The sequence below is a fragment of the Octopus sinensis genome, linkage group LG7 (genome assembly GCF_006345805.1).
Source record: "Octopus sinensis linkage group LG7, ASM634580v1, whole genome shotgun sequence".
NCBI classification, from domain to species: Eukaryota; Metazoa; Mollusca; class Cephalopoda; order Octopoda; family Octopodidae; genus Octopus; species Octopus sinensis.
The window spans coordinates 83,617,393-83,641,392 of NC_043003.1; the positions used below are offsets into that span (position 1 = coordinate 83,617,393).

The 24,000-nt window shown below is 37.7% G+C and overlaps 1 protein-coding gene across 4 annotated transcripts in view; it reads right to left on the reverse strand.

Annotated features, from left to right (window-relative positions):
• LOC115214104 (UDP-glucuronic acid decarboxylase 1) overlaps positions 1 to 24,000 on the reverse strand; it is a 77,918-nt gene that overhangs the window by 30,846 nt on the left and 23,072 nt on the right. For all 4 annotated transcript variants that reach the window (XM_029783160.2, XM_029783161.2, XM_029783157.2 and 1 more), the window contains exons 2-3: positions 19,220 to 19,256; positions 9,464 to 9,538 (exon numbers count right to left, since the gene is read on the reverse strand). In XM_029783160.2, the coding sequence (XP_029639020.1) occupies positions 9,464 to 9,538; positions 19,220 to 19,256 (112 nt within the window). The remainder of the gene's footprint in view (positions 1 to 9,463; positions 9,539 to 19,219; positions 19,257 to 24,000) is intronic.

Sequence of the window (24,000 nt, forward strand, 5' to 3'; positions counted from 1 at the left end):
GTGTTTTTATGTGCCCGACACAGGTGCCAGATGAGGCTGGCGAACGGCCACGATCAGATGGTGTTTGTTGTGCCCACAGCACGGAGGCCAGTCGATGCGGTACTGGCTACGGCCACGTTCGGATGGTTTTCTTGTGTGCCACCGGTACTGGAACCACAAAGATACAAATTCCATTGATGTTCATCTATTTTGATTTGGTTTGATTTGATTTTCACTTGCCTCAACAGGTCTTCACAAGTGTCACACACTTGCCTCAACAGGTCTCCACAAGTGTCACACACTTGCCTCTGCCTCAACAGGTCTTCACAAAGTGTCACACACTTGCCTCTGCCTCAACAGGTCTTCACAAGTGTCACACACTTGCCTCAACAGGTCTTCACAAGTGTCATAAGAGGGAAGGTATGCACAGGTGGACTGACTACGTCGCCGGGTCTTCGGATGGTGTTTTTATGTGCCACCGACACAGGTGCCAGATGAGGCTGGCGAACGGCCACAATCGGATGGTGTTTGTTGTGCCCACAGCACGGAGGCCAGTCGATGCGGCACTGGCCACGGCCACGCTCGGGTGGCCCTCCCGCGTGCCACCGGCACCGGTACCACAAAGATACAATTCCATTGATGTTCATCTATTTTGATTTGTTTTGATTTGATTTTCACTTGCCTCAACAGGTCTTCATAAGTGTCACAAGAAGGAAGGTATGCACAGGAGGACTGACTACGTCCCAGGTAGGGGCCACGGGTTATGGCCTGACTAGTCTTGCCGGGTCTTCTCACGCACAGCATACTTCCATAGGTCTCGGTCTCTAGACATTTCCTTAGTGAGACCTAAAGTTCGAAGGTCGTGCTTCACCACTTCGTCCCAGGTTTTCCTGGGTCTACCTCTTCCACAGGTTCCCTCAACTGCTAGGGTGTAGCACTTTTGCACACAACTATCTTCAGCCTTTCTCGTCACATGACCATACCAGCGCAGCCGTCTCTCTTGCACACCACAACTGACGCTTCTTAGGTTCAACTTTTCTCTCAAGGAACTTACACTCTGACGATTATGAACACTGACATTACACATCCATCGGAGCATACTGGCTTCATTTCTTGCGAGCTTACGCATATCCTCAGCAGTCACGGCCCATGTTTCACTACCATGTAGCATGGCTGTACGTACACATGCATCATACAGTCTGCCTTTCACTCTGAGCGAGAGGCCTTTTGTCACCAGCAGGGGTAAGAGCTCTCTAAACTTTGCCCAGGCTATTTTTACTCTAGCAGTTACACTTTCAGCACACCCACCCCCGCTACTGACTTGGTCTCCTAGGTAGCGGAAGCTATCAACTACTTCTAGTTTGTCTCCCTGGAACGTGGCAGAAGTTGGTCTCTGCACATTTCCAGTGTTTATTGCTCCTGAGCATTTGCCACAGACAAAAACTATTTTCCTAGTTAGCCTTCCTTTGACATTGCTGCACCTCTTATGTGTCCATAGCTTACACTTGGTGCATCTTATAGAGTTTCTACCTACACCTTTTTTACAGATCGAGCAGGGCCATCTACCTGAAGGCGTTTGTGATTGATCTACCTTCCTACTTATTAGGACTTTGGTTTTGGCTAGGTTGATTCTAAGGCCCTTCGATTCTAATCCTTGTTTCCACACCTGAAACTTCTCCTCCAGTTCTGATAGTGACTCAGCAATTAGAGCAAGGTCATCAGCATAGAGGAGCTCCCAGGGGCAACCTGTCTTGAATTCCTCCGTTATTGCCTGGAGGACTATGATAAATAGGAGGGGACTGAGGACTGAACCTTGGTGGACCCCAACCTCTACCCGGAATTCTTCACTGTACTCGTTGCCAACCCTCACCTTACTAGCAGCGTCTCTGTACATGGCTTGCACAGCTCTCACCAACCATTCATCTATCCCTAGTTTCCTCATTGACCACCAGATAAGGGATCGGGGGACCCTGTCAAAGGCTTTCTCCAAGTCAACAAAAGCCAGGTACAAGGGCTTATCTTTGGCTAGGTATTTCTCCTGCAGCTGTCTTACCAGGAATATAGCATCAGTAGTACTTTTCCCTGGCACGAACCCAAACTGCATATCATCTAAGCTAACTCTCTCTCTAATTAGTTGGGCTATAACCCTCTCCGTAACCTTCATTACCTGATCCAGCAGCTTGATGCCCCTGTAGTTATTTGTCTCTAGGGCGTCGCCTTTACCTTTGTAGCAGTTGACTATTATGCTGCTACACCAGTCATTGGGTATGACCCCCTCGTGTATCACCTGGTTAACTATACGGGTGACTAAGCTATAGCCGACACCACCAGATATTTTGAGCATCTCTGCAGTAATTCCTGATGGGCCTGGGGCTTTCCCTGTTTTCATGCTTCTAATTGCCTTATCTACTAAGGAACTGTTAACTCGGATTGCTGGTCCCTCTGTTGGGTCGACATTAGGCAGACTCTCTTCATCCCATTCATTTTCTTCATTCAGCAACCTATCATAGTGGCGTCTCCAAGCCTCTCTCTTTGCATCCTCATTAAGCGCAAGTGAACCGTCATCCTTGCGAACACATTTCTCTCCTACCACGTCACGATTCTCTCTCACACACTGTCTTGCAACACGAAATACCTCAAGTCTTTCATCCTCACGACGCAGGACATTGGCAAATTTTTCCTTATCTGCCTCCCCTCTGGCTAGATAGACCTGTCTCCTGGCTTCCCTTCTGGCAGACTGATACACTTCCCTGCTACCACCGTTCTTCCAGGCCTTCCAAGCCTGTTATATATATATATATATTTTTTATATATATATATATATATATATATATATATATATATATATATATATAATCCACTAGTCATTATCACAACAATCAAAACTAACTTTGTTAACATGTTAGGGATTGTCCAAGTACTCATCCAATAATTATTTTATTCATCAAGGATAATTTTGTAACATTTTAGGTTCCCTTCAGTACTCCAGTTTTAGCTACCATATACTCCAGTAAAATGCAATTCTAGTTACTATCATATACTACAAATAAACCTTAGTTGTAGTTACCATATACCATAAATACAACACAATGGAATTCTATATTAACGTCAGTTTATTTAAATAGAATAACTTAACAGTCATGTTCTTCCCTTTTCATCATCATGCACATCTGCTGGCGTGATGAGGACCATCACAAATAACAAGGATGGCTTATGGCTTGCATGTGACTTTGTTTAAAGTGAAGAAGGGATGCATACCGTCAACTTCACTCTCTCATCCATGACCATCTTCTATATAGTGGTAAGACCAAGTTAAGACAATTGAGGATGAAGACGGATGCAGTGGATGACAAAGATGTTTCACTTGCTTCATTTTATTCTCTGCACTTCACAATACATTACTGCAGCCACCTTCCTCTCAGTTGAACCATGAACGTTTCTTCTGCAGAGTCTATCAAATCCATCTTCACAGCCCTAATATGCAAGTTAATCCATAGCTGGGACCCTAACTGGTACTACTACTCTAGCTCAGAGCAGACCAGGAGCACTAGTGGTCAAGAGGTGGTTCCTCAAAACCCTTGGAACCCCAAAATACCAGATGCAGTTTCAAGCCAAACCCATGGTTAATACTGAATATTAAACTAATGCTGATTAGCTTCTTTCCCTTCACAACGCCACACACAACATAACAGCTGTACATCACACTCTGGACACACAACAACACATTTTTTTTTTTCAAATGATGAGAGAAATATTCTTTATCAAAGATTCTATTCACATCATATTCATATTGTATGCTGTTAGTGGCTGTATGCATGGCAAGCAGAAATCCTCTACTTTAGCATTGCTTCATTACTACAGTCCCATTAACATTTAGTGATAGGATCGGTATAAAAGCAATAGCACTACCAAGATATTTCTACAATGACACTAAGGTCACATTGACCAAAAAATGCTCTCTACATCTTTAACTTTAGCATAAAACCTCTCCCTGGGTGCTTCATTATAAAGTTTTATTAATACATTTAAGTGTTGACAGTGAAATTGATAAAGTGCAGTCGAGACAGCTAAGATATTTTAGTCACCAAGTCTAAATCGATTGGCTGTAAGTTATAAAACATATATGACAGTTTAAAACAGCAATAATCTAGATAGGTGGTCAGGCAGCTTCTGACTCAACTAACTAAGGTCTGAGTCATAACACCATGATTGTGTATTAATTTTCTAGATGCTAATTTGATTTGTCATGCCATTCTATTCAAACCAATCATTATTTTCTTTGTAATCCTTGGGAAATTGCGTCACTCACTGTGGGGTATTTGGAACACTTTAGTGTCTCTTGTCAGTTATTATAGCTTATCTACATATTTCTTTCTTCCACACTTTACAGCCCTCAGTTTTGCATTTTGTCTACTCTACTAGTTTGAAGAGAATGCTGAATCAGTTACAGTCATACTCCTTCTATGTGGTTTCTAACAAACTCGACATTTTAGATACAAAGCATTTCCATAATGCAATGAAAATATTAAGAGGCTGTTTCAGTAAGGAGCTAAAAGCCTACTGAAAAACCAAGATGCCAGCAAACATACCAGCTTCACTAGCTGGTATTATAATTGCTAAATCAAGAACTCAAGAGGAAAATGGCTTGATGGCAGAATTGTTAGCATGCTGGGCCAAAATGCTTAGTGACATTTCATCCATCCTTACATTCTGAGTTCAAATTCTGCCAAGGCCAACTTTGTCTTTCATCCTTTTGGGGTCAATAAAATAAGTACCAAGTGAGCACTAGGGTCGATATAACTGGCTTACTCCTGGTCAATTTTGGCTACCTGAATAAAGTCTAACTGCTACACTTCTCAGTCCAACACCACTGCCTCGAGGTCCTGGATACATTTCAGACTAGTATCTGCAATTGAGTTACTGATGCAAGTATGACATTTTCCTCTTCTTACATCCCTATGAAGTGGGTTCCACAATACTAATTTGGATGCTTCCAGTTCAGGCTGATGTTGCTGCCATTTCACATTTGGGGCCATTCGTGGCATCCTTGAGTAGCAGCCAATCTAGCCAAAAAGATAGGATGTTGCTTAACTGGGTGACAGATTAAGTCTACTATCCCTCCAGGTTATGGCGGGATTTAAATTCAGAAAGCTATGAACCAGAACAAATACCACAGGGTATCTGGAGCAATGTTCATACACTTCTGCCAATAGAGGATCAAATGCAAAGTTAACTTTGGTGGGATTTGAACACAGAGTGCAGCAATTTGAAACAAATACCAAAAAGCATTTAAGCCAATGCTGCAGAAACTCTACCAATTTGCTGCCTATTTCGTTTTGTATATTTTCAGGTCCATTTAGTTATTTTATGGCCCTTCCACATTATTCCAAGGAAAATGCATTTGTGAACATGATGAGATGCTCTTTTGTCAGGTTCTATGTTTTTCCCTCGTAAGAAATTGTTGAAATGAAGAATTGATTCTAAGATGGACTTTTAACCCTTTAGCATTCAGATAATTCTGTCAAATGTACTGCTTCTTTATTTACATTGTTTTGAATTAAACATGAATTATCTTGTAGCATCAAGATTTAATGATATAACTGTTTAGTTTTAGAATGACATTGTAGGTTAAATACGAAAGGCCAGATTTGGTCTCTTTGAACATAAAACAGGCAGAATATTTTAGCTGGATAAGGCCAATTTACATGCTAAATAGTTATGGCTTAGAGGTATTTTGCTGTAAAAAAAAATGGAACTTACTCTCCCAAAAGTTTACTGCATGTGGCTCATTAGAAATGCACTAACACAATCTACTTTATATAATAACTGAGGAGTCCTGTTCATATACTTTCCCAACTAACAGTATCTAATTTCAATATCAATAAATTATTTAACACTATTACCTTCTGCATTGTTTTATCAAGTATATATTATTGTATGATATCAACTGTTTTCTTTTTTTAATTTTTTTTTTTTTATAGCAAGCCTGTCCACCTATTTTAATATTTTTTTGTTTATTTTAGGGGATATTTTCCATTCTAGAATGGATTGGCAAGTACAGGAATGTAAGAAGATATATTTTCCTTTCAATCAGTGATACAATATGCTTAGGGTTGACCTAATTATCTCTTTTTCTCTGTCTCCCTTAACCCTTTAGTATTTAAAGCGGCCATATCCCCCTAAAATAGTTCATCTGCTTTATGTTCAAACTGACCAGATCCAGGCTCTCACACCTACCCTACAATGTTATTCTACATTAAGTAATTACACCATCAACATCTTGAAGATATGACACAATGCATGATTAATTCAAATCAATGGGAATCAATAGGCATTATGTTTGATTGAATAATCTGAACACTAAAGGGTTAATGTGATTCTTGTTCTGGTATGAAAAGATATCCTTAATCCAAGCTGATGACCTTTATCAAACAACAATATCTACCAACGAGAGAATAGAAGTTGCGGCAGTATATATATATGTACCCAGAGGATATTACATGAGTAAAAAGTCTACGTGGAAGCAAATTTGCATCACAGAAACAATTTTCTGGGAGCTAATTACTAGTGCTAAATACTTGTTGGTTTATATAAGCAAAAACAATAGAGCTGTACTTAACTGGTGTTTTTATTTTTTTTTTATTGAGCCCAGAAGGATGAAAGGAAAAGTTGACCGTGACAGGATTTGAAACCAGAACATAAAGAGCTGAGACAAATAACACAAGACATTTTGTTTGAGGCTCTAATGGTTTTGCCAATCCATCAGCCTCTAATTTATTTGCAATAACAAAAATTGTATCTAAGATTGGCATCACAGGATTGCAGATTTGTGAAAGAGTACACAACTGCTACGATTGATTCCCTCTCAGAAGAGAGGGATTCAATCTTAACAACAGCTTCAAGAACAACCTACTTTGGAGAGATTTTCTCTTTGGAAGGGTTCACTTTCCACTGTATGTCACACTGACCCACCTGAGAATTACATTAAGGTTGCACCTATCTGTGGAAAGCTCAGCCACTCACAAACCAATTCAATGGCAGATAATTTAATGGATCAAACAATTGAATTCTCAACATCAAATCCAATAGAGTTCTATCCAAATACTATGTAAGACATTAATATGTAACATGTATAAAGCTTAAAACCTTTGGAAGTCAGCGAACAGGAGAATCCTGCAAGAAGTTAGAAAATACTACAATCTGAGAAACTAACTTTATTAATACATAGAATATTAATAATGAAAGAGTTGCTAGAAGAAGCTCAGGACATCTGTCCTTATCCAAGAATTTCTGCCAATCGACAAAATTTTGGCATCATGGAGTAGATAACATTTGATGCTGAGAGGATGCATAATGCATTTTCAAGACATAAGTTTAGTTTGCTAAATAAACAAGGAAATATCAGATGTCTTCAAAAAAAGTTTTCATTCAAAACGGTTTTGAAAATATTTTTGAAACCAAAAACAAAATAAATAAATATATAAGAGGTGATGCTAAAAAAAAATCTGAATTTTGAGCAATTGTAATATTTTATATTTTAGAAAATGAGATAACTATCGAGAAATTTTAAACATTGAAAGCTTAGATGGAAGCTGATGCCTAAACATTAATTACAAAGAAAAAACTAAAATCTCAGCTTCCTACAAATCTTTTCCACACTGTATTTATATTTTCACATATTCTTGTAGTTTCATTTTCAAATATATCAGTAGCTTTTACTATGTTATATTTTTCTTTATTTTAACAATGATAATTGTTTATGATATGGGCACAAGGCATTGGAGCCAGTACAAAAGTGAGAACATAGAAAAGATAATGAGCAAGAAACCACAAGGGATTTACATTGAGAAAAACAGGTGAGATACAACAATAATGGTAAAGATACATTAAACAAATAGAAAATGATAAACAAAACAGCAAAGAATAAAATAAGAACAAGAAAAGAGTTCCCAACATGAAGGAGATAACTGCTCAGAGTGATTTGTAATACTCCACACATAATCCAAGATTACCCTGATACACTTAAATCAAATACCTTCTCCCAGTTCTTGTCACCCATAGTTACAGCAAGATCAATTTCACCAATGTTACCCATCTATCATAATATTTGCTAGAAGCCAGCAGCTTCTTCTCTACTCTCACCCTTCTACTCAAATTGTACTTAAAGAAGTTGATGAAGACTTGACCTGAGTGGTACAGCTCTGTCCTCAAATCCCTCAACCGCAGCCACTACCAGAAGAAGACTACCATTTCTTCCTTGCTAAAGGAAGAGAGTGGTTCAATCTTTCTCATAGACTTGGCTGACAGCCAGACCCATTTCACACATGATAACAGTTGTTCGACAAAAACCTAATTACCAGTTATTCACAGACAATAAATGAGCGTATGCTGGATTGTTTTGTCACCCTGCATACACATGAGAGAGGTTTAGTTGTTAGCAATGCCAACTTGGTCAGGTCTGGAAAGTTTATACCTAGCGAGCAATCAATGCCTTCCATTAGCAACTGTTGGATCAAAGATTTTTAGAAACTGTCCCCAATGCCCAACTTGAAAATACAGAGCAGAGAAAAGAGGGTTAACAGGACCCTTTAGTTTGGTTCTGTTGAAAACACACCCATCTCTCTAGTGCTGGTGCCTCAGTGAAATCCACCCAGTACACTCTGTAAAGTGATTGGCGTTGGGAAGGACATCGAGTCATAGACACCAAGCCCAAAATAAAATGTATGAGTGAGACATGATCCTCCAACCTATCTGAGAGGACAGTAACTTGAAATAAGAACTGACTCAGAGCATTATGACCTGATCAACCCATACCAATGGAAAATGGATAGGAGGAGGAGGAGAAGAAGAACAAGAACAACAAGAACAACAAAAACAACAAATGACAGTGATGATGGTGGTGGTGGTGGTGGTGATGATCTTCCCAGACATAATGAAAATAGCTTAGTATTTAATTCTTCATATAGTTTATTGCTAAATTATTTCAGTAAAATAGACATCAGGTGTGATAAACCCAAGAGATTTTAATTAATGAATTACACACCTTTAATGATGAAAACAAAAATCGTTATAATGATAACCAGCTTCTGTTTAAAAGAAAGAGGTTACCAGAGAAGACCACTACAAAATATGAATGAATAAAAATGAATTACATGTGGAATTCAAAAGGAATGAATCTAATACTTGGCAGTAGAGTAACATTAACAAACTTGTTCTGTTCTTATAAGACCTCATAAGTGAAATCTAATCTAACCATAATCATAAAAACTAGAAAGTTAGTTTTCATAAATAAACATACAGTAGCATAATCTAAAGAAATGAATAAAGGAAAAAAATATGTAGTAATATTAGCTGCATATCTTAAGTAAAGATTACAGAAAATAAAGCTGTAAATATTGTGAAGATCTTGAATATTGGAAACAAATTTGTAGACATCCCTACCATTACTCTGAGAAAATGCAGAATAAAAGGCTTTGAAACTTACACATATTCCAAATGGTTAACTCGGCTTTTTAATTTCCTTATTTCAGATTGGACCAACAAATTTTCTGAAAGATCCCTGTTAATAAGAGAAAGAATAATAAATAGAAAGGAATAATTAAATGCCCAATGCTAGAGTAATCTTCTTGTAATATACTATCTGTGTTTTTCCTTGCATAGTGCCTCTCATTGTTAGAGGATTTCATTCAGGTGGATTTGGCTCTACAATAAATATGTCAAAAGCCAAAATACAAGCATAACATCACAAAAAAATAGGTGTATATCTTTTGCTGGCAGAGCAAAATCAAAGTGATGTCCCTTTTTTTTTTTTCTTTTCTCCTTGTTGGGTTGGGAGGATGGACCAATGCCTATGGCCTTCATAGCCCTCCAAGACAAGCAAAATTGATGCCATTAATGTTTCCCTGAAAACTTCAACAACTTAAAAAAGAAACAGAACAGAGAAGGAATTCCAGAATCAACATCTTGCAAAGACAGGACAGACTACAGAGAGCAGTGCAAGGCTTGGGGTAGAGAGGGGAGAGGCTGAACACAACAAAAGTGATGGTGGGAGGAGGAGTAGATAAGTACATCAAGAATTCCTGAGTAGAGATGGCATGAGCCCAGCCAGCTCTAAGGAGTAGCGGTCATTATAGTAGTTGTAGAAAATCAGAGAAAAAGACTGCACACCATGGATCAGGGGCAGGAGCATGTGTGAATGATTATATACCAATCAGTTGGGTGGCCCTTTTCTAGACACAGTTTAAAATGTCTTTATGTACAGTACCAGCAATGTCCCTGATGTGTCAGTGATATTCCATTGTGGGCCACACTGAGCTATCAATAATTGTTGAACAATCTCCTGGTCCTTAAGAGAAAAACCAGTCATTGGGATGCTGTCCTTACTATATTAAGGACATGTTGTGGCCAGGAGAGATTCTCAGTGATACTGGGATCTCTGACAAAGTGCTGTGTATGACTAAGAAGGGGTGTGGTGTGATGATGTTCTCTTGATATGAGAAGCATTTATGCTTCTTTTTTCCTTTCTTTTTTTCTATTGAAAGAAACAAAATTGGCATATCTCTTTTCTGATTATGCTTAGAATGTAATACCTTTATTAGATGGCTAACCAACCCACACCATTCTAACTCCCAACAACCCCACCTGATTAATCCATGAACAAAAGTACAAAAGTGCTTTATGTTGCTTAGGCTATGTGATATACAGAACCTGATTTTAAAATACAGTATAATAATACATAATTATATCTGACAACGATTCCTTGTGTTCCACAAATGAGTGTATTGAAAATATGTCAAACAAATCAAAGCATATATTCAGAAAAGTTATGAAGAGGTAATTATTATAATAATTATAAGAGCTAATCGTATGATTCCTGAAACAGCGACAATGTCATGTGAAACAAATGTCTAAATGGAAAAGGTAAAAAAAAGGTCTTACAACAACAAGGCTATGGAGGGGCAACAGTTAATTAAACCAACCCAGGCACTTAAATGGTGAATATTATATCGACACTAGAAAGACGAAAGGCAAAGTTTATCTGAGTAGAATTTGAATGTAAAATATAAAGGGATACAAAGCATAGCATTTTGTCCCTCACTTTATGATTTTCACTACCCATAATAATAATTTCTTCCCTTCTGACTTTCTTTTTTTTTTCTTCTTTTTTCTTTGTACCCCAGCACACTAGCATAAGTCCACAAATAAGGTGTAGAAAACAATCACTTATGTCATGTGAACTCCAATACTCTTCATTTTTACATATTTTCTCATACTAACATAGGTTAAATGCATTAGATCAGTGGTTATCAACTAAGATCTATATGGGGTCCATATAAGAGTTTGCTGCTAAAATTTATGTAAAGTGGTTATACTTCACCAATACACTAAATATTTTAACAATTATTTTTATATAATTCCTAATAATATTTAATTATAAAAGTATAATAGGATTTTTTAAACATCAACTGGCTATAGGGATCCACTTGAGGAAAATAGGTATCAAAGGGGGTCTATACGGAAAAAATAATTGAGGATCCTTGCATTAAGATGAATATACATTAATGAGACATTCGTTTACAGCAGAATGTCTGTTACCAACTCTTATCCATTCTTCTGGTAAGGATCACTTATTCCATAAGCCAGCAAATAATTTCTTGACAGAGAAATGAAAATATTAAGATTTGAAGCTCAGTGATTTTTCGAAGATGTGTAAACATAAACATTCACACAGACATGCATGTGTACACATACACACACACATGTATACATACGTATATAAAAAGATATGGTGGGCATTGTGCAGTTGCTGTCCACCAAATCCACTTGCAAGGCACTGGCTTATTTAAATGACATGAAAAAGATAAGTAGAGTTAGCCATGACGGAATTTGAACTCAGAACTTAAAAAAGACTATCAGTAAATTTCACACAGTATTTTTGTCTATATTGCTATTGATTCTGCCAAGACCTCATCCTTTTGTAATAGCGAAGACCAATTGAGGTAAGTGTAAACAAGTCAAAATTGCTGACATGGTCGATGACAGTACCGCCTGATTGGCATTCGTGCCAGTGGAACGTTAAAAGCATATCCAAGCACAATCGTTGGCAGGGCCATGGATTGGCTCCCATTCCAGTGACATGTGGAAAGCACCATTCAAGCGTGGTCATTGCCAGTGTCGCCTTACTGGCACATGCCATTAGCGTGTGAAAAACAACATTCGAGCATGGTTGTTGCCAGTGCCACCGGATTGGCTCCCATGCAGGTAGCACGTAAAAACACCTTTTGAGCATAGTCATTGACAGAACCACCTGACTGGCCCTCGTGCCAGTGGTATGTAAAAAGCACCCACTACACTCTTGGAGTGGTTGGCGTTGGGAAGGGCATCCAACTGTAGAAACATTGCCAGATCAGATTGAACCTGGTGCAGCCTCTGGCTCACCAGTCCTCAGTCAAACCATCCAACCCATGCCAGCATGGAAAGTAGACGTTAAACAATAATGATGATGATAACATAAAATTTGTACACAATAAAATTGGTTTGTATGTTTTACACTTCACATACAAACAAGATGACATAGCATTTTATACCACACTCTATCAACTCAACCCACCAACCTACTCCATAAAAATTTTTAAATTAACCCATGAGAGGTGCCTACAGACATACAAGAATTTCGAGGTCATTCTATTCATTGATTAACAATAATTTTACCTAAAGGCTTTTTATGTTTGAACCACCAGTTTAATAATGAAAGATTATTTTCTTAAAGAGCTATTGCGTGCAGGTGGTGGAGGTGTGTGTGGGTGGTGGGTGTATGGGTGTGGTGTATAATGTGTTTTACATGCGCTTCCCAATACATTTCTGGGTTCGGTCCCATTGTGTGGAACCTTGAGTAAACGTCTCCTATTATAGCCTTGGGCTGACAAAAGCCTTGTAAGTGGATTTGGTAGATGGAAACTGAAAGAATCCCCTTTGTGCATGTATGTATGTATGTTTGGATATGTGTATGTATGTATAAATATATACATACATATACATGTCTTTGTGTCTGTGTTTGTTCCCCATCACTGCATGACAACCAGTGTTGGTTTGTTTATGTTGCTATAACTTAGAATAAGTACCAGGCTTTAAAAAAAAGAAAAAGAAAAGACTATGGTCAATTCATCACCTATTGTTGGTGTCATTGTTTGACTCAATGCAGATCAAGCAATCATATAATCAAAGGCAGTCCAGAAAGCTTAACTGTGACACCCCTAACTATAGTCTTACCCTTGCTATAAATAACCTCAAGATATCCCACATAAAAAGTTAACCCAGCAATTATCTTGAGGCATAATTAGAAATGACTTAATATATAATGTCATCAGAGTTATGAGTCATCTATCAATACACCTTATTGTAATTATTTTTGCCCAATTGATAAAACATCTTGAGTATTATCATATAAGCCACTGTGGTTAACCGCAGGTCAGCTTTGATCAAGATCTTTTATCAAAGACACTGTAGCTATCACTTCACCACCTTTTATTGGGACATGCATTTGGGATTGCAAGATCTCATTTGATAGTGATTTGGTTACTATTTCCAGTAAATCAAATAACCACACAGTGGTTCTCTCACTTTCATAAGTGCAGGAATGAAATTTGCTTAGAGGGTGCAAAACTTAAATCTAAATTTATTTTTTTTTTACAAGCAAGGTCAATATTTTTACAATCTCAATATCAAAATAAACACAAGTATAATAATAGTAATTATTATTATATTTGTACATCAAACAAATCAGATAAACACAATAATAGAAAAGTGATGTTTGAGATCAACGCAAAAATGTTTCTATGCTTGTTCATTTTGGCAATGAAGCTTTTCAGGACGCTGTTCAAGGCATTTTCATTGCCTCCACCACAAAAATTTTAGGGGGTGCACTTGCACTCCCTGCATCCCCTGTTCCTGATTCTACAATCATTTTAAATACACAGCTGCAATGGATCAATATAGTAGAGATTTATAAGCACTGTATCATTGATCGTTCTCACTGCAGTTGTTAAAACATTAGCTAATGATACAGGAGTCAGCAGATATCCATATATCATTAGCTTATGATAATGATGACATTTTTTGAGATTTATAAAACTAAAAACACAAATTTTGTTGATTATATGTAATTTGATGCAGTGAGTTGATAGATTATATATATATATATGTATAGGCGCAGGAGTGGCTGTGTGGTAAGTAGCTTGCTTACCAACCACATGGTTCCGGGTTCCATCCCACTGTGTGGCATCTTGGGCAAGTGTCTTCTGCTATAGCCTCGGGCCGACCAATGCCTTGTGAGTGGATTTGGTAGATGGAAACTGAAAGATGCCTATCGTATATATGTATGTGTGTGTGTGTGTGTGTTTGTGTGTCTGTGTTTGTCCCCCTAGCATTGCTTGACAACCGGTGCCGGTGTGTTTTCGTCCCCGTCACTTAGAGGTTCGGCAAAAGAGACCGATAGAATAAGAAGTACTGGGCTTACAAAGAATAAGTCCCGGGGTCGATTTGCTCGACTAAAGGCGGTGCTCCAGCATGGCCACTATCAAATGACTGAAACAAGTAAAAGAGTAAATATATATATATATATATATATATATATGTATGTATTATATATGTTACTTCTAATTTGTAATGGTTTTACTAAGTCACAAGTATTTAATATACACACAACTTAGTCTTCTGTTCTATTAACATCTTAGATGTATTTTAGAAATCAGCCTATCTGACCAGTGCTTTATTGTATTAACCATGTAAAGGTAAAAGGCAAGTTGGTTTTAGCAGGGTTTGAGCTCAGGACAAACAGTTTCGTTCTGTCTGACACTCAAATGATTCACCCATTTCACCGCATAGCATTTTGAGAAAATGTAAATTCATAAATAATGAAAGAATTTTGGTGTGCTTTCATGAATTTACATTTCATTTTACATTTTGACAAAGCAGTAATTTAAATAGCAATAAATTTGACCATAAGCCTCCGAGCCATCTGGCTGTTCTGAATTTAATTATTTTGTGCAAGAGCACAGCATTATTTTCTGCCTACACAGCTTTCGGAATCAATGTGTATGCATCAGCATAAGCAGCATAGATACTAAAATGGAAAACCTAAATCTGAGAATAATATCATTATCGTTTAATGTCCGTTTTCCATGCTGGCATTGGTTGGACAGTTTGACTGAGGTCTGGAAAGCCAGCGGCTGCACCAGGCTCCAATCTGATCTGGCAATGTTTTTACAGCTTGTTGCCCTTCCTAACGCTAACCACTCTAAGAGTGTAGTGGGTGCCTTTTACATGCCACTTGCACAAGAGCCAGCCTGGCATTGAGCCAGTCAGGTGGGCACGAGCCACAACTACAATTTTGGTTTTACTTGACTCAACAGGTCTTCTCTAGCATATCATATTGCCCAATGCATCAAGGGTACTTTTAAATGGGCCGAACATGGTTGCAATCTCACTTTAGTTGCCAGGTCTTCTCAATCACAGCATATCTTCAAAGGTCTCAGTCTCCTGTCACTGCCTCTGTGAGGCCCCCAACACTCAAAACATCATCCTTCACCACCTCATCCCAGTGCTTTTTACATGCCACTGGCACAGGAGCCAGTCAGAGAGGACTGGCATCAGCCACGTTCAGATGGTGCTTTTTATGTGCCACCAGTACAGGAACCAGTCAGGCAGCCCTGGCATCGATCACGTTCATGTAGTGTTTTTTACGTGCCACCAGAATGGGAGCCAGTCAGGGGGCACTGGCCACAGCTACGATTTTGGTTTTACTTGACTCAACAGGTCTTCTCAAGCATATCATATCGCCCGATGTATCAAGGGTAATTTTAAATGGGCCGGATATGCAACACTGGCATCGGCCATGGTTGCGATCTCACTCTAGTTGCCGGGTCTTCTCAATCACAGTATATCGCCAAAGGTCTCGGTTTCCTGTCATTGCCTGTGAGGCCCAACATTCGAAGGTCATTCTTCACCACCTCATTCCATGTCTTCCTGGGTCTACCCCTTCCATTGGTTCCTTCCACAATTAGGGTGTGGCACTTCCTCACACAGCTGTCCTCATCCATACATAACACATAACAATACCAGTAGTCATCTCTCTTGCACACCACATTTGATGCTTCTTATGTCAGCTTTTCTCTCGGGGTACTCACACTCTGTCATGTATACACACTGACATAACACATCCAGTGGATCATACTAGCTTCGTTTCTTTCAAGCCTATGCATGTCCTCAGCAGTCATGAATCCTGTTTCACTGCTGTGTAGCATGACAGTTCGCACACATGCATCATACAGTTTACCTTTCATCTTGAGCAAGAGGCCCTTAGTTACCAGCAGAGGTAGGAGCCCCCTGAACTTTGCCTGGGCAATTCTTATTCTAGCCACTACACTCTCAGAGCAATCACCCCCACTACAGACTCGGTCACCTAGATAGCGGAATCTGTTTTCTGTACATCTTCAGTGTTTATTGCCCCTCTGCATCTGCCACACACAAAAACTATCTTCCCAGTTAACCTTCCTTTGATATTGCTGCACCTTTTATCTGCCCATAGCTTACACCAGGTACATCATATGGAGTTTCTGCCCATGTCTTTTCTACAGATCAAGCAGGGCCATCTACCCTAAGAAGTTTGCGATTTGTCAGCCTTCCTACTTACTAAGACTTTAGTTTTTGCTAGGTTAACCCTAAGGCCCTTCGATTCTAGACCTTGCTTCCACACCCTAAACTTCGTCTCTAGTTCTGACAGTGACTTAACTATTAGAACAAGGTCATCAGCATAGAGGAGCTCACAGGGGCAGCCTGTCTTGAATTATATACTATAAAAGTGCCCAAAGTTTTCATTGCAGATGTATAACCTGATTACTGACATGATTATTCTGATTGAGTGTGTATATAATATTTACAAATATTTATGCTCTAGATTTAAAATGAGATAATTAAACCAGTCTACATATTAAAGTACAAGCCTAGTCTTAACTGTCAATGCGAAAATATCAGTGTCTGTAACAATAAAATCCTATTATAGCTAGAAATACAGATTTAATACTAATTCAATATTCTAATTTTGCTCAAGGAGAAGCGATTTATACAAAACCCACATTGTTTTTGTTACTACATAACTCTCTCCCTCTCTCTGGCCAGGTAACCATGTATCTCCTCTATAGCAAGACACCCGTTTCTGCCTCTCTGTTTCTGTCACATTCTAACCTTTCATCACCTGACACAAGATCTCCTCCTCCAATACCCCCTCCTCTATAGAAAGATACCTGTCTCTACCTCTCTGTCACACTCTAACCTTTCATTATCTGACACAAGATCTCTTCCAATGTCACCTCTCCTCTCAAAATTCTTTATCTTGTTAATTACTTGGTGACTCTGCTGGTGCTACATGGAAAGCATCCGGTCCACACTGTAAAGTGGTTGGCATTTGGAAGGGCATCCAGCTGTAAAAACCATGCTAAAACTGACCTTGCTCGTGCTGGTGCCATGTAAAAGCCACTCAGTCCACTCTGCAGAGTGGTTGGTATTAGGAAGGGCATCCAGTTGTAAAAGCTCTGCCAAAACACACAGTTGCCTGGGGTAGTCTTCTACCTGACTGGCCCCTATTAAACAATCCAACCCATGCTTGCATGGCAGGCAGGCGTTAAATGATAGTGATGATGATGATGACAATGACAGTGATAACGATGACTACAGTAAAGGTCCAAGGGCCTATTGGTAAGGGTATTGTTCTCACGATCACAAACTAAATCCCTAGATTGAGTAACATATCTCGAATAAAGCACATAATTCTCTGTTGTTCAAATTCACTCTGCTGAAAATGATTATCAATGCATTCCTCTCCCCTTCTAGCTGTAAATGCTCTATTTAACCAAGGGCAGGACAGCCCATGAAAGTGTCAAAGAAATCAGTGAAAGCATCGTACAAGCTATTGGCTCATAGTCATCTGTACATGACACCTGAGCTATAAGCTTTTCCACGTCATTACACAATTATAAATCCAGAACCACAAAAGTTTTGTTATTTGTTGTCTCTACTAAACAATACCAACAAAAAGTACTTTTATTCTATCTTCCACAATCTTTTCAATTCTTTCATTGTGTGTGATCTTAATCCCTAAACACTGCAAACTAGCAAGGGATACAATAAAACTAGATTTCTAAATGTAGATCAAATATTTGAGAAGCATTTACCTATTTGGAATTTTGCTTACCTAACTTTGAAAAGCAAAATTTCAGTGTAACAAAGCAACATTCAACTGACAAATTCAGGCAATTTTTACAGTATTCAAATAGACATCATAAAAATGTGAGCATAATGGTTTCGGTTTCATTTCAGTTATGATCAGATGGCAAGGAGGAGGTTTTGGTGGTGGTGGTGGTGGAGGAGGAGGAGGAGGCCATTTAGTCCTGCATCAGTCCCAGTCAAGCGACATGATTCTGAATATAACAAACTGAGGCAGGAAGAACAGAGCTATTAAAGCATGAAATGAAATGAAATGCATCACAGCATTTATTCTGGCATCTTTTGCTCTGAATTCTAATCCCAACAAGGTCAACTTTGCTTCCTGCAATTTGTTTCACCTTTTTACAATCTGAGCTCAAATCCCACTATGGCCTCCTCAAGTGGTAGTCTTAATCCATTACCCAATTTAACGCAACCACCTAGCACCTCGGGCACCCTTTAGCAGAGTCCACTCTGTTGCAAGCATTCAGGCCAGCTCTCTCTCTTTTTTATCCTTTCTCCTGCCAGTCTTGGAGGCCATGTAAAGGATCACAGGTACTGGTCTTCCTTCCTAACTAAAAGATGAATAGAAAAAGAAACTGACTACATGCAGCTACCACAAACATCCAATACAGAGATTCTAAATCGCAATTTCAACAAGGACGTATATATATGAGAAGCAGAAAACTGATCCGAAATCTGTCCACCTCGATGTTTATGTCATCTGGGGAAGGGCTCTGGTATGACTGCATTGTGAATAAGTTTTCCCTGTGGTTCAATAATGTGCATGACCAAACTAACAAAGATACCTTTTTGAGCAAAAAGCTGTCGAAAGGAATTAATTTTTATTTTACCAACTGATCAAAACAATTAAAACTCCACTATGACTGATTGTGTGATGACATTAGTTGGTCAACTAAGGTTTCGTTTTGATCTGTTTTTTTTTTCTCAGTTGAATATTTGTAAAAGAAGTAATACTTACAAAGAATTGGAAGCTTTTGAGAGAGTTCCATAAGAAACTGCAATATTAAAAAGAAACATAGATGAATTTATTAAATTACTACATGGGAACATAAATACAATTTTATACATGTTAGAATTCTGATTTAAAAATGAACTTGTATATGTCGGACCAAATAGAATATTTTTCCAGGTGACTGAATATCACTTTCAAATACACTGTGTGATAGGAATTTTGTCCTTGGGTAGCAACTGTTATTTCTTATTTGCTTACCCCTAGAAAATATGAAAAATGGGTAATATTTCCTTTAAACATTGCTTTTGTTACATTTATTCAAACCCCAAAAATCCCTCTCAACTCATGACTGATGCTCCCCCACTATTCCTGCTCACCATCAGAGATGCACATATTGTTAGTCACTAAGGGACATGCTCAAGTGGTTAAAGTCAAGCAACTTACAAGCAAATTTGTGGTACTTTGTGGTCTTTTATTTGTTTCAATTATTTGACTGCGGCCATGCTGGAGCAGAATAAACAGTATATAAACTGGCAAGAGGCAACAGGAAACCACCATTCTATCTTACCCAAGAAATATTTGCTATTAGCAACTCAGCCTTGAATCTGACTTAAATGTAATGGAAAATAGGTCAGTTTCAAAGTATTGATATCCAGGTCACAAAAGCAATATTTCCTTTGCCTTCTAGAGAGATGCAATGAGAAAATAGCACTTACTGACCAAAGACAAGAAAAAGTAAAAAATTTTTTACAGTATTATAGAAAGATTTGCTACATCATTGAATGAAACAGCACCATTTCAATTGATTCAATGACCCTACATGAGATCTCATTCCTCATTTGCTACCCACAACTCTATAACACTGTCACTATCACCACTCAGTCAAATGACAATGAAAGAAATTAAATTACCCACACATGACATAGCCAAACCTTTCAGACATAGGTTTATATGTCATTCAAGCAAAGATATTTTACTATTCATAACCAATTTCATGGTTCAAGTAGGATTTTTTTTTACCAGTACAAGCTTAACCTGGAAAATATATACATTTCTAGCAAGTAACACAAACTGCAAGAAATAGCAGCCAAATTTCTGCCAAATCACACTTTATCATCTAGAAAAAGGAAGGATGGAAAATGTTGGATAAAATGTTAGATAGGATATATCAAAAAAGAAATAAAAAAAGAAAAGACAAGATATTCATGTCTAGAAAATTTGATCTTAGACTAGCTCTATCAGGGTTGACCTGGGGCTGAATAACAACAACATCTCTTCAGAAGAAGTTGACCAAAATATGGTCAGGTTTACAGTACAAAAACTAAATAAGGTAGCATTAGAGCAGATATTTACTACTAAACTGCTTCCCCTTTTCAAAACATTTAAACTACATTGAATTGTGAAACTCCAGTTCAAAAGTTCAGGAATTTAGGGGAATATGAAGTTACCCCTTGGTCACAACTACTCCTAAGATCTGCTATAGTCTGGAGTGGTAGTAGCTGTCAGGGGCTCAGTTATGGGTCACATAGCAGAAGATGGTCCTGTGGCTAAGGCATACAAGATTCAGAGGGATGGCCCCTAACTAAGTGTCACATGGGCTCACCAGTGTGTGGACATATCCTAATGTCACATGAACTAGTCCCTCCATAAAAGGGCTAAATAGGCCTGGTACTTCAAGAGTAAGCTCAGGTAAATTGAAGATTAGCAGAATAAACAGTATATAAACTGGCAGAAGGCAACAGAAAACCACTGCTCTATTTTACCCAAGAAAATTAACAAATCTCCAGGTTTGACATCAAGGTCCAGGACTGTTGACACCTGTGGGCATGGCTCATAAACAGAGAAGAATGAACTAAACTGCTCATTTCACAGGTAAATATATTAACCATAGACACCAAACAATGTTACAGAGAGCTAATCATATTTCTATATTGCAGTCATCTAAATTATAGGATTTCTAATGACACACACACACACCACACACACAAATACTTATTTTCTTTTTAAGCCTTATACATATTCTAACACTCTTTTTGGCAAACCGCTAAGGTACTGGGACATAAACACACCAACACCAGTTGTCAAGCAGTAGTGGGTGACAAACAGACACAAAGACACACACACACACACACACAAACTAATACTAATATAAAGAATATTTTCAAGATAAAAAGACTTCAGCTGGATTTGAACTCCTAAATTAAAGAGGTTCTTCTAATCAAGAGATCTAGCTCCTGCTTGTCCAGTTTATGGATGTCTCACAAAGCTGCAGCTGACGATGCTTGTGTATTATCTTAAAGCCACAATCTATACAAACCAAATTAGAATATATATTAGCTGGTCTGTAGTGAAACCCCTGTGACCACATCTCAGTCAGTTCAAACTGGACTTAGTGTTCAGCTGTTTCTCGGTAAAGTGCAAGCTCTTTTGACCTTAATTTAGTCAACACTAAATCAGGTTTCATCAATCTTCTGCTCTAGTTTCTGAATTTTAAGTCACTGAAAGGCCATTTATTTATACACAAAACCTTATGCTTTGGTTTAATTTCTCAAAATGATTTTCCTTGCTGTTACTGAAGGTAGTTTTATATTGTTTGTGACATATTCCTCGCATTAATTTTCTGTTAATATCCTTTAGGCATTCATTTACGTGTAGTTATGTCTCACTCATAGTAAAATCATGAATATAAAAACTCTGAGGAAGAAGAGTTAACAGTCTTAATCAACTGAATGCCTTAGTAAAAATTACAAAAAGTTAACTATCTTTTACTAGTTTTAGTCAATGGACTGAGGCCATGCTGGGGCACTGTCATGAAGTGGTTAATCAAACAAAGTGGCCCCACTACACATGTTTTTTTTTCCCCAAAGTTTGTCACCTGTTCTACTGATCTCAAAATTACTGACCATAAACTTAAATCTCGGTTAAAAGGACAGTATGTGAAAAACATTTTATCACAATGATAGTTATTATTTTGATATCTATTTTCCCAACTTCAAAAATGTATGAACAAATCATTCATTGTCTGCTTACAGAATATTATGGCAGTTGTTAGACTGGTTTGTAATCACAATCAAAAGAAATTTTGAAAAAAGAAAGTTCTAAAATTACTTTTAAAAGCAATGAAAGTGAAATACAACCATCAATAAAGAGAAGTTATTATGCATCGGCAGAGATAAAAATCGGCAAAAATGAAATGAAATGAAATAATAATCTTTTCTACCGTGGGCACAAAGCTTGAAATTTTGGAGAAATAGGCTAATTGATAACACTGATCCCAATACTCAACAGGTAAATCGGCCTAGAAAAGTTGAAAGTCAAAGTTGACTTCATTGGAAATTGAACTCAGAATGTAAAGACAGATGAAAGGCTGCTAAGCATTTTGTCCAGCCTGTTAACAATTCTGCCAGTTCACCACCTACATAGTAATAAAAATAATAATAATCCTTTCTAATATAGGCACAAGACCTGACATTTTGAGGGAGGGGACTAGTTGATTACATCAACCCCAGTGGTTCACTGGTACTTAATTTATCGATCCTGAAATGATGAAAGGCGAAGTCAATCTTGTATGTGTATATACATACATATACACATACACACACACACACATATATATATATATTTATACATACATATACATACATAAATAAAACACATACATACATATATATATATACATACACATATGTATGTATGTATATATACATATATATATATATATATATATATATATGCATGCATATACATATGCATATATATACACATATACATATGTATATACATATAAAAAAATGTTCCTTCTCAAGCCATGCCAGGCTCATAAGGGCCGGCTTCCCAGTTTCAGTGACGTAGAAATTTCCCACCTAGATGGGATGCCGGCACGTCGCAGGATTACTCATTCTTGCCAGCTGAGTGGACTGGAGCAACATGAAATGAAGTGTTTTGCTCAAGAACACAACACATCACCCAGTCCAGGAATCGAAACCACAACCTTACGATCATGAGTTCAACACCCTAACCACTAAGCCATGCGCCTCCACATATACATACATATATATATATATATATATATATATAATATATATATATATATATATATAATATATATATATATATTATATATATATATATGTTCCTGCGCCTCCACATATATATATATAATATATATATATATATATATGTATATATAAAAATTCAGGGTGAATACTTGATAATTGCAAGCACCTGTATATACCATTTGGTGGTGTAAGTGGTAGAGTATATTAATCAAAATGAAAACATGATGCCAAGGATTCAGCGGTACATATGTTTCGGGCCTTTATTAGACGGATTTATAACAATGCATAATGTGTGTCTATGGCCTTCTTCAGCCGCGCACAATTACTACTTCAAGGACATGTATATCATAAATTCTACGTTGGGGATGCAAATCCTCACAGTTGCGTACGACAGAGTGGGGCACCAGCACAAAAACGAAACGTCCATCCCGTCTTTCACTCAATGTAGAATGAGGAAGTTTGGATGTTGAGGTAATATAAATAAATAAATAAATATATAAATACACACAGACATGGAGAAACCCCGGTAATATAAATAAATAGAGATAAAGATAAAGGAGCGAGAATTAAGGACCAAAGATAAAAAAATATAAAACTCGGTTAATCTTTACTCGATTACCTTTATGTTTTATTTTATTTTTTATTTCTAATTTTTAACTTTATCCTTATTTTTACTTCTATTTTTACCTCTATTTTATCATTTTTTTATCTCTATGTATGTCTATTTTT